This window comes from Cibotium barometz, chromosome 57, assembly GCF_041138505.1.
Source record: "Cibotium barometz isolate CiBa-2024 chromosome 57, ASM4113850v1, whole genome shotgun sequence".
NCBI classification, from domain to species: domain Eukaryota; kingdom Viridiplantae; phylum Streptophyta; class Polypodiopsida; order Cyatheales; family Cibotiaceae; genus Cibotium; species Cibotium barometz.
The window spans coordinates 31,718,293-31,729,378 of NC_141102.1; the positions used below are offsets into that span (position 1 = coordinate 31,718,293).

Here is an 11,086-nt window from a genome sequence, read left to right on the forward strand (position 1 = left end):
AGGCGAAAACGTAATTTGTTTGTTCAAAATCTATATTTGGGGAAGGCGGGCTATTTTTAGTTTAAACATACCGCCGCGTTTATATTCGCGTTTATAAACGCGTGTATATTCGCGTGTATGAATTTTAGCTGCGTTTATACACGCGTTTTGCAGAAATTACCCGCGTTAATACACGCGATTTTTAGGAAGTAGCCGCGTTAATACACGCAATTTTTAGGAAATAGCCGCGTCAATACACGCGATTTTTGTGCTTTCATTAGAAACATATTATGATTTTGTGTTTTCTGATTTGTACACAGGATGTCATCAACCTCTTCAAGCAGTTCTGGGGAAGATGAGACAATGCGTCATCGTAATTGCGATGTGTGGTTGGGACAACGGATCAAATGTATGTGTAATCGATGTCAAGGATGCATTGTACGAGCACGTCGAATTACCTTGAATCACATCTCCATGTATGGAGAATGGAATCAAACAGGTTTAGAGGTGAGTAGATGTAAATTGATGGTATTCAAATGACTCATGGTATCCAAATTAAATTAATAGAGTTGTAATATATAAACTCTAATTGAAACAGGATGCAGTACCACACCCTAACATGGTACCCTACGCGCGACGAGAGCACGTAAAGCGTCGACGAGATGATGCTGGAGCTTCGGGATCTATTGTCAGAGATGAGTGGGAAAGGGATGACAATAGCCCTGCACCCCACGATTGGCACAAGATGCTTCAAGTAAGTGTTTTCCAAGTCTTGTACGTACGTTGAAATTAAATTTTGTAATGCCATAAACCATAAATGTGCTCTTATGTGCGCAGTTCATACTACCTACTAGCATCGACCATTGTGCAAATAAGAGTTTGAAAAAATGTATTTATAAGATGGGCGAGCTTGTGAGGTATGTAAAACCCATGCTCAGATCACCCTTCATTATACCTTGCAAAATGAACGTGCATGAGGTATAACGTACTATTTATTTATTTTTCAGATATATTAGTTCCAAAGCAATTGATCCAGCCACGTTGGATGATGCGCGTGTTATGGCAGTGGAGGTGGTTTGTTTGGTAGAGGAGACTTTTCCGCGAACCATTCTCACAAGTCAACTACATCTCATTGTGCATTTAGTGGACGAAATTGCTTTATGTGGTACTGTGCATGCACGCTGGATGTTCTTCCTAGAGCGCTTCATGAAGACCTTAAAAGACTTTGTGAGGCAAAGTGCAAGGCCTGAAGGAAGCATGGCCGAGGGTTGGTTGATACAAGAGTCTCTTGTATATATTTCAGAATTTCTTGGTCAGGTGGACAGCTCTTTGCCACGACTATGGAGCAATGAAGAGGACTTGAGGATGACCTCTATTGTGCCTCAAGGAAAAGGACAGAGTAAAGTAATTGACAGAACATTGATTGATGATCTCAATTTCACTTGTATCCTTAATAGTGATGTGATGAGCAGATGGGTTACAAGATATGAGGATGCAAAGACAAAAAGGCAAGCAGAAAGAGCTCTCTTTCGGAGGCAACATGGCTCTCGGAAGGCGTACCCTAAGCATCTAGCAACACTTCCGAATGATATCCATGTTGATTGGTTGCATGAGGAAATGGAGAGAGCAGAGAGCGACGAGGGGCTGCATATTACGGCGGAAGAATGGGAGTATGCACGAGGATGCATGTCAAAGGTACATAGAACTAATGTTTTGCATTAGTTGTAAGTGATTTGCTTTTAATATTTATTCACATTGCTTACACAAATATTGCTTCTATTTTGGTCCAGTGCACTATGTTCAATGCTATATGGTGTGAAGGCAAGCATTTTCGAACACAAAGAATTGATGAAAAGAGAAATACACAAGATTGCGGTGTCATTAGTAGCTTTGAGGGAGCTAATGGAAAAATGGATGATTATTGTGGCAAAATCCAAGACATATTTAGACTTGACTTTCGTCGCTTCTTTGTGTATGTTTTGGATGTCAAATGGCAAATGAACGTGGTGGAAAAAGGGCCTGATGCAACGATAAAACGCCATGCAAGTGGATATGTAACTATTGACTCTACAAAGTTCTGGCAAACAAAGAAAGATAGGCTCGTATTGCCACAACAATGTGAGCAGGTATGCATTTTTTTACTAATGTGTTTCATGTACATATATATCTAAGCTCGCGTTGTCGTGCTATGGCACATCTATGGTGTGAAACCATGGAAGTGAGGCCATAAAATACAAATCCAGGTGCAGTTGTAGGGCTACCATATGCACGTGTATTTCCTCTTCGGAGAGTCGGGTTTTACGAGCTTTATGGATGCACTGGTGGATGACCCTAAACAAGCTGTCAGAAGGGAGGCTATACAATGTTGTCGAGCTTGGGATGCTTTGTGTGGGAACAGCCCCTTGGGAAGAATGAGGTGTAAAGAGCCTTAAGTGTTGATGCTTATCAACTCTTTGAAAAATGCAAGGAAAATGGAGGGTGTGTAATGCCAAAATGGGAAAACCCAGAAATTTTGCTGCAAAAGAGGAAATCCCCGCCTTATCTGCGGGAAATTCTGGATATCCAGGAGGCGTGCTATTCTGAGAAAATATATTGGAGAGGAAGCTGGGGAGAGCGTGTGGAGTTGTGGATGTGGAGGAGACTACCAGAGAAGCTTACGTGTGAGCCTGGAGGGCAAGATTGCAGTCGAAGGGGCTGAATTTGCTAACACTTTCGACTGAGATGTCAATAGGAATCTTGAGATAAGGGGCCACCAGTCGTAAAAGGGGACTTGCCATCTCAATCAAGAGCACATGAATTAGTGGAGAGCAACAAGTTTGTCTGTGAAGAGAATGGCAAGGGTCTCCGTGAAGAGAATTTGAGCAGCATGCGCTGCATTAACTGTTGTGATTTTCATTTGTTCTTTTGTCTCTGTGGGGCAGCCGTAGTGCCTTAGGCTGCATGACAGCATCATCTCGGGCACCTTGTGCGTGAGCAGTGTTGATTGGACAACCAGGTCAGCACCTGCGGCTTCACTGGTCTGCTGTGGGTTTGATTGGTCTGCACAAGGATTGGGTCATCTTGTAATGCATCACTTCATCTGTTGCACCATGGGCATCTTCTGCTTCTCCTTCCACATCATCATTTTCCTCATCTTGGGCTGCTTCTACGGCAGCAGCGTGCATAGCAGTGTTGTGGGCTCCTTCACCAATGGAGGAAAATTCAGTAGCGTGGGCTGAATCTGCATTATGGACAGGGCATTTCCTTCCGTAACATCTTCATAGCCAACTTCTGCGGCACAAATTCCTGCCTGTGCTTCGTCTGCTGCTTTAACTTGGAGGTTGTCTTCATATTCTGTGAGCCCTTTCTTTGCTCGATGGCTTCGGATTGTCAGAGGAGTTAAAGGGATTGCTGCAGAAAACTGAGCGTCTGCAGGCTAGACTTATCATCAATAGAGGCAAAGAAATCAAAAATTATACCTTCTGCTTCTGCACTTCGTACATGTGCATGATCCCCTTCTGCGTGAGAGGTGTGACCTCAGGTAGCATAGGCTATTGCATCTTCTTGAGGGTGCATGTGGCAAGGATCTCGATCTACAGGAGCGGCTTGGGCTGCAACATTGATGGGGAAATAATCAGTATAGTGGGCTTCTATGGTCAAGTTTTTGGCTGCCAATGGCTTTTGTCAGGACTATATTGATGCCTTTGTGGGTTGTGGACCTTGATGCATTCCATGGCTATGTTGATGATTATGATGTTGATGGAAACGCATAAGAAGTGACAGGCTGACGCAGAGCTACTGGGAGGCTCATAGAGGCTAAAATACCATAGGTGTTGTGTTTTGGTGACTTATGTGCACTACTTGTCTCTGGTCTTCACAAAACTCTTTTCCAAAATAATATACTATATGATTGCATTGATGAGGCCATGTGTTGGTGACCTGGTAAGCTTGTACCCATCTGTTTAAATTGAAAAGCTTCTGCTGAGTTATATGTTGTGTTTCTTTGCTGGAATTTGAAAGCTACTCTCACAGCCAGAAGTCTCGCACTTTCCCGGCTTGACCGCCCACGTCACGACAGCTTTGGTGAACCCGACGTGAAACAGCTGGGGTGAGAGTAGAAGGGGAATCATGGGTGATCAACAGGAGCAGCAAGGATTTCGTCCAGACGTCAACACCATGCAGATGTTTCAGGCGTTTGTGCTCTACATGCAACAGCAACAGGCAGTCGAAAGAAGGCTGGGTGAAGTGGGAAAACAAAGGTAATGTTATCTGATTTGAATGCTGGATGAAAAACGATATGATATCTGGAATGTATGGATACATGCAAGATGACATACAAATCAAGATGATGCTTGAGGAAGATTAGAGCAAATAGATACACAATCAGGGCTTTCTGAAAGGCAGGTACAAAAATGAAGGAAATATACTATAATGATGCTATATCTTAGCTGCTTGGAGAACTTCTAAAGCATGACAAGGATGCAAAGGAGGTAAAAATAATGGCAGACAAAGCAAAGAAGGCTATAGGGGCCTATGACACTGATGCATTTCTCGAAAAGAGAGAGCCAGGAGCTTATAGGACTTGTAGTCTTCCATAATAAAACGATTAGGGAAGAAGAAGGATTACAAGGGCTTATGACACTTGTTCACCTCAGGAGAAGGGGGTGGCAAGGAGCTTGTATAGACTTGTAGTTCTCTCTTAGAACTGTAGAATGGCAACAAGGGCTTGTGACACTCATCCTTCTCGACAGCTGAGGAAGGAGAGGAGCTTGCAATGACTTGATCCATTCTTGCCACTTCAAGGGCTTACGACACTCGACCTTTCTGATAGCTGAGGAAGGTGAGGAGCTTGTATTGACTTGAGTGTTGGAGCTCTATATATGGCTCACTCTACCTAACTTGGTCTCACCTATATATATGTATCTTGTCCTCAATATGAATCAGTCTTTGGGAGCGTACATGATGTGTCTCTTGTCTCGTCTCTTTCTCTCTACATTTCAACATGGTATCAGAGCATCTATGAGGGAAGCATCTATGTCTTCTTGTTAAATTCATGATTATAATTTCATGTCTTACAAGATTGTTGTTTGATTATGTGTTGTCTACATGATTTTATAGCTTAACTTGTTGTAATTAGAGCTATTTCTTAATCGCGTCTTTAAAACCAAAAAAGTATTGTGCTGGTGAATCCTATCAAAAAAGTTTGTCAAACGGAGTTGTGAGTCAAAAGTTATGACAGTTCAGGCAAACTGCATCTGTAAAACAGCAAAACAGGTTCTTTGTGTGAGCACACAGGTTTCGTCTTCATCAAGTGTCTTTGTGAGCACACAGGTTTCGTCTTCGTCAAGCGTTTTTAGCAACCCGCCCAAATCTAGCTTCTTCGTCAAGCGTTTTTAGCAAACCGCCAAATCTAGCTTTTTCGTCAAGCGTCTACCAATGAATCTTGCGTCCCACGTCTCGGATTTTGCTATTTTTAGCAAAGCGACCAATCTAGCTTTTTCATCCAGCGTCTACCAATGAATCTTGCGTCCCACGTTTCGCTATTTTGAGGACTCTTTTCTTATTGACGTCTCTTATCTCTTGCAGTCGTCCTTGTCTATGGTGTGCAAATTTTGTGATTTTATCTTATACGTCTTCTCACAGATAGATATGGCTATGACTGTTCTCGTCAATGGTTTTCCTTCTGGCCAACGTTCTATTCCTCAAGGCCAAGGGTTTCCCGGTTGGAAAGCAAAGATGCTGTTAATTCTTGAAGGCGATGAGCTCTCAGATGTTGTTATTGGCAATTCTCTATGTCCGTCTCAGCCTATTATTCCGAATTCTGACAAAAGTCAATATTAGATAAAATGGGAAAAATCCCTCAAAATGGGAATGTATTTAAAAAATTTGTTTTGGCCATAACTTGAACATGCAAACTCCAAATTTATCGGACAAAGTAGATCTAGATTCTACTTTTCAAGCTCTTTCCAATGATATGTCACATGAATATGTTTTGACAAACTTTTGGATGAGTTTACCATACCCCCACTTTTTTCATGGGAATGGGATTTTTCCCACTTTATCTAATATTGACTTACAACGTTCTTATCACGGAAGGCCCTGTTTTTGATGCATGGCGTCTTGCTTATATGGATTGGCAGAGGCGTGATAAAGCAGCTCGTCGGTATATTCTTTCTGCTCTTAGTGATTCTCTCATGCTTGATGTGTATGACTTTCCTACTTCCCACGACGTATGGGAGTATCTTATAGCAAATTTTCAGAAAAAGTCTGTTACAGAAACACTTTATTTGAGAGGTTTGCTTTCAAAGTTATAGTATGAAGTTGGTACTGCTATGACGGGACATATTGATTCTTTCAAATCTATTATTAATCAACTTGCTGCTGCGGGTGATCCTGTTCCACGAAAGCAACTTATTACAATTCTTCTTGATACAATAAAGGATCCGTCTTATGACAACATTGTTACCATTCTTTCTAACAAGGACGGTCTTGATTTTGACCAAACTTGCATATCTTTGATTGAGTATTCTCAACGTCAACAACGACGTAGTGTTGGTCATGATGCAGTTATGTTTTCACAACAAGAGGAGCCTGAGTCACAACAGTTGGAACGGGCCTTTAATGTGCGAAGGCGTTCTTTTCAACGAGGCAACCGTAGAGGTGGTCGTGGTGGTGGTAGTTTCTCTCGTCTCAAATTTCCTAACAAGCATTGTTCTTACTGCAATAGGAATGGTCATACTGAAGATGACTGTTGGGCACGTCAATATGATGAAGAACACAACATTACCACAAAACAACCACGTTTATCTAGAGATTCTTCTTCTTGTGATTATTGTGGAAAATCTGATCATCCCTCTTCCATGTGCTTTAAGCGTCGTTTTGATGTAGATCGAAATCGAGCATATGCAGCCGAGCATCATGATAATGTTATGCCTGAAACAAGTTGTGTTTTATGTTCAGTTCCCCCAGACAGAATACTTCATGTACGTGATGGTTCACTTTTCATTATTGATTCTGGTGCTACAGGAAATATGACATATGAATCTAAGTGGCTACATAACTATCATTCTTTACCTGTTAAGCGTGTTGTTTATCTTGCTGATGATACAACTTGCCAAGTCAAGGGCATTGGAGATTTATATCTTGGCACCTTATCTTCTTCAACTCGAGTTTTACGAGGGGTTTTACATGTCCCAGAACTTCAACGTAATCTTCTTTCAGTTGCAAGACTTGTTGATCTTGGTTTGTTTGTTGGATTCGATCACACCAAATGCCGCATTGAGAAAGATGGACAGATTATTGCAACTGCTTCTCGTAATGGCAATTTGTTTGAGCTCTCTCTTAATGATGCTGTAGCAAATGTTGTCACTGCTCCAGGGGATCGTGATTGCAAGATATGGCATCATCGCTTTGTTCATGCTGATTTCTCAAAGCTTCTTAATCTTCATCGTCAAGGTCTTGTACGCGGAATGGATCTTAAAGCTCATCCTCATATGGGAATCTGTGAGTTTTGTGCTCTTGGCAAACACAATCGTAAACCCTTTCCTCTCTCGAATTCAGTTCATTCTCATGATTTGTTGGATCTTGTTCATACCGACATTTGTGGACCTTTGCCTCCATCGAGAACACAACATCGTTATTTCATCTGCTCCATGTAAATTTCTTCATTCAAATCTCCATTCAAGAAAGCTGTGCGCACGTCCATCTGATGAATTTCTAAGTCAAATTGAACAGCAAATGCCAATAAAACCCGAATAATAGTAATGCGAACAACTGGTGAAAAGGTTTCGTGATAATCAACGCCAGCAACTTGAGAATAACCTTTGGCAACTAAACGTGCCTTGAATTTGTCAAAGGATCCATCTGCTTTAAATTTTGTCTTATATACCCACTTACACTTAATGGCAGTACGGCCAAGAGGTAGCTCAGTGAGTATCCATGTACCTTTAGAGATAAGAGAATCATACTCTGCTTCCATAGCCTCTTGCCATTGATCCTTTTGTGGAGAACATATAGCATCACTGTACGTGGCTGGATCTTCAGAAGTAGAGAAAACATTAGCCTCAAAATCTTCATCATAAACATGACAAGAACCATGCTCAAAATCAATAGGCAGATCAATAAAAATGTCAACATCATCAATGACAGCATTCGGAATCAATGGTTGTGAAGAGGAAAGTTGCTCTTTAGATGGTTGTGAAGAGGAAATTTGCTCTATAGAAGAAGATTCATCATCACACAAGAATGGAAAAGCTTGAAGCAAAGATTTAGTATCATCAGAATCATCCATGGACCATGTACCACCCATAAGCTGTTCATTGAAAATAGCATCACGATTCACAAGCACTTTCTTGGAGGACGGGTCATAGAATTTGTAGCCTTTGGAAGTGTCAGAATACCCAATAAAAATAACTTTAAGGCCAGGAGCATCAAGCTTTGCTCGTGTTTCTTTAGGAACATGAATGTAAGCAATACATCCAAAGGTTCGAAAATGAGATACAGAAGGAATTTCACCTGTCCATGCTGTGATGGGTATCTTACCAGAAGGAGCAGTAGTAGGAAGATGATTCTGAACAAAGACTACTGTCAAGAGAGCTTCACTCCAGAAGACACGAGATAACCCAGAATGAATCAGCATACATCGTATAGCATTGATAATAGTGCGATTCTTACGTTCAGCAACACCGTTCTGTTGAGGTGAATATGGAATTGTATGTTCATGATGAATACCATGGTCCGTACAATAACTCTCAAACTCACGAGACACATATTCTCCACCATTATCGCTGCGAAGTTTCTTGAGGCGACGTCCAGTTTGAAGTTCGGCAGCCTTGTGAAATTGCTTAAAAACAGATAACGCCTCAGATTTTTGTTGAAGTTGCAAAACAGATAGAATGCTCAAGAACTCATGAATGCCGGAAAGGTGGACACCTCTTTGTACTCTGATTGTCAGGATATCTAAAAGAAACTCTTTGAAAAACAGGGCTAAATGTATGCAATGATAATCTGAATGAATGGTTCGACATAGAGAAAGCCCAAAACATCAGAAGGATAAAAGGAGTGCCAATGCAGAATGCTGTAGAATTGAGTGTATGAACATGGAGATTAAAGCTCTACTCGTTGTTCAGGAAAGCCATATATGATGGCATTATATGTACACATGGAATGCTCATTTGTAATACATGAATAAACTATGTGCCAGTTAATGGCTGCAACCAGTTAAAGTCTTTGAAAAGAAGCTCATGGTGATTTGAAGCAGTACAGGGCATCGGTGGAAAGGGAAGTGCATGCCTTTATGACCAGGGGTAGGTTGCAGTCAAATGCATATGTGGGGAGCTACCTTATCCGCATGTTTGATGCGTGTGGTAGTTTGTTGGAAGCCAATGAAGTCTTCAACAAATTGTGGGAACACAATTGCTACACATGGAGTGCAATCATTTCGGCACATGTCAACCATGGAAAACCTGATAGAGGTATTGAACTGTATTTTCAAATGCAACAGTCGGGGAGGAAACCAGATGGGCATACCTTTGTGGCCGTCCTAAAAGCATGTATCACCCTCACAGAGCTCAAACAAGGCAAGGTGATTCATGCTCATGTTATTAAAAGCACTTTAGGGCTGGATGTTGTCATTGGCAACACTCTTGTTGACATGTATGCAAAATGCGGAAGTGTCGTAGATGGGCGGAGTGTCTTTGACAAGCTTCCAAAGCACGATGTGGTGACTTGGAATGCAATGATTGGAGGATATTCTCGGAATGGTTTCGGGCTGGATGTGTTTTGTCTCTTTTGGAAAATGCAGCATCAAAGCATACAGCCAGACACATTTACTCTAGTAAGCATCTTGAAGGCGTGTTCCACCATGCAAGCCTTTTATCAAGGAAAAATAATTCATATTAGTGTTCTTGAGAATGGTTTTGCACTTGATGTGCATATCGGAAGTGCCCTCATTGACATGTATTCTAAATGTGGGCACCCATTTCTTGCACGCAGAGTGTTTGATGCATTGCCCAATAAGAACTTGGTGGCATGGAATGCAATGATTGCAGGGTATGTCCAACAAGCATGTGGTAATGAGGCACTTGAACTTTATCAGCAACTACAAAAGGATGGAAGAGAGCCACCTGACTCTATAACCTTCATCAGTGTTTTAAAAGCGTGTTCCAGCTTAACAGACCTAGATTATGGGAAATTAGTTCATGATTACATAATCAAGTGTGGTTCTGAGCTGGATGTATTTGTTGGCAACACTCTTATTGATATGTATGCCAAGTGTGGACAACTTGAGGAAGCAGGTGATGTGTTTGACAAGTTGCCCACTCGAGATGTGGTGACATGGAATGCAATCATTTCAGCATATGCCCAACAACACTTTGACCAGATTGCTGTTCAGCTTTTTACACAAATGAAGCAGGCGGGAAAGAAGCCGGACACTGTGACTTGGAATGCACTTATCTCACAGGATATGCACAGCATGGGCATGGTCACCAGGTTTTCCTTCTCTTTCAGGAAATGCAACAACATGGCATGAAGCCAATGCGATTACGTTTGTGTGTGCTTTGAAAGCATGTTCCTATATGGCAAGTTTAGGGCAGGGCAAGCTTACTCATGCCTATGTAGCTGAGAGTGGGTTTGAAACTGATGTATTTGTAGGGAGTATCCTTATCGGCATGTATGCCAGATGTGGAAGGCCTGCAGATGTACAGAGTGTGTTTGAAAAGCTACCAAAACATGACCGGGTGACATGGAGTGCAATGGTTACAGGGTATGTTCAGCATGGGAGGGGTGAGGAGACTCTCCATCTTTTTGAGCAAATGCTGCGGGAAGGGATGGAGCCAAAGGATACCATTTTTGTTAGTGCTTTGAAAGCTTGCGCCAGTACATCAGCTGATCATAGGGGTAATTTCATTCATGGATATGTTGTCGAAAGTGGTTATGATGTGGATGCATGCTTGCATGTATGGCAGTGAATTTGAAATGGATGTTGCAATGGGTACGGCTCTTATCACCATGTATGGCAATTATGGGCAGCTAGAGTATGCTCAAAGAGAATCTAACAGCATGTCTCACCATGATTCCGTCTCTTGGACTGCTATGATTGCTACATATGCTCAATGTGGGAAAGGTA

At 41.8% G+C, this 11,086-nt stretch overlaps 2 protein-coding genes across 2 annotated transcripts; both read left to right on the forward strand.

Annotated features, from left to right (window-relative positions):
• The first annotated feature begins 825 nt into the window (after window positions 1-825).
• On the forward strand, window positions 826-2,677 carry LOC147606657 (uncharacterized). Its single transcript, XM_086792248.1, has 3 exons — window positions 826-896; window positions 987-1,383; window positions 2,447-2,677. The coding sequence occupies exons 1-3, from the start codon at window positions 880-882 to the stop codon at window positions 2,675-2,677; spliced, it is 645 nt and encodes a 214-aa protein (XP_086648374.1). The 5' UTR covers window positions 826-879.
• Window positions 2,678-4,086: 1,409 nt separating this feature from the next.
• Window positions 4,087-10,489, forward strand: LOC147606658 (pentatricopeptide repeat-containing protein At4g39530-like). Its single transcript, XM_086792249.1, has 2 exons — window positions 4,087-4,217; window positions 9,223-10,489. Exons 1-2 carry the CDS (start codon window positions 4,087-4,089, stop codon window positions 10,487-10,489), a joined length of 1,398 nt encoding a protein of 465 aa, XP_086648375.1.
• The last annotated feature ends 597 nt before the right edge of the window (window positions 10,490-11,086 follow it).

Excerpts from the sequence above, each read along its gene's own strand:
- LOC147606657 (XM_086792248.1), top strand. Across the intron at positions 1,384-2,446 it reads AAGGAAAAGGACAGAGTAAA|GAAAATGGAGGGTGTGTAAT; the intron begins GTAATTGACAGA and ends GAAAAATGCAAG.
- LOC147606658 (XM_086792249.1), top strand. The coding sequence starts at position 4,087 with ATGGGTGATCAACAGGAGCAGCAAGGATTTCGTCCAGACGTCAACACC. Across the intron at positions 4,218-9,222 it reads GGTGAAGTGGGAAAACAAAG|GGCATCGGTGGAAAGGGAAG; the intron begins GTAATGTTATCT and ends GAAGCAGTACAG.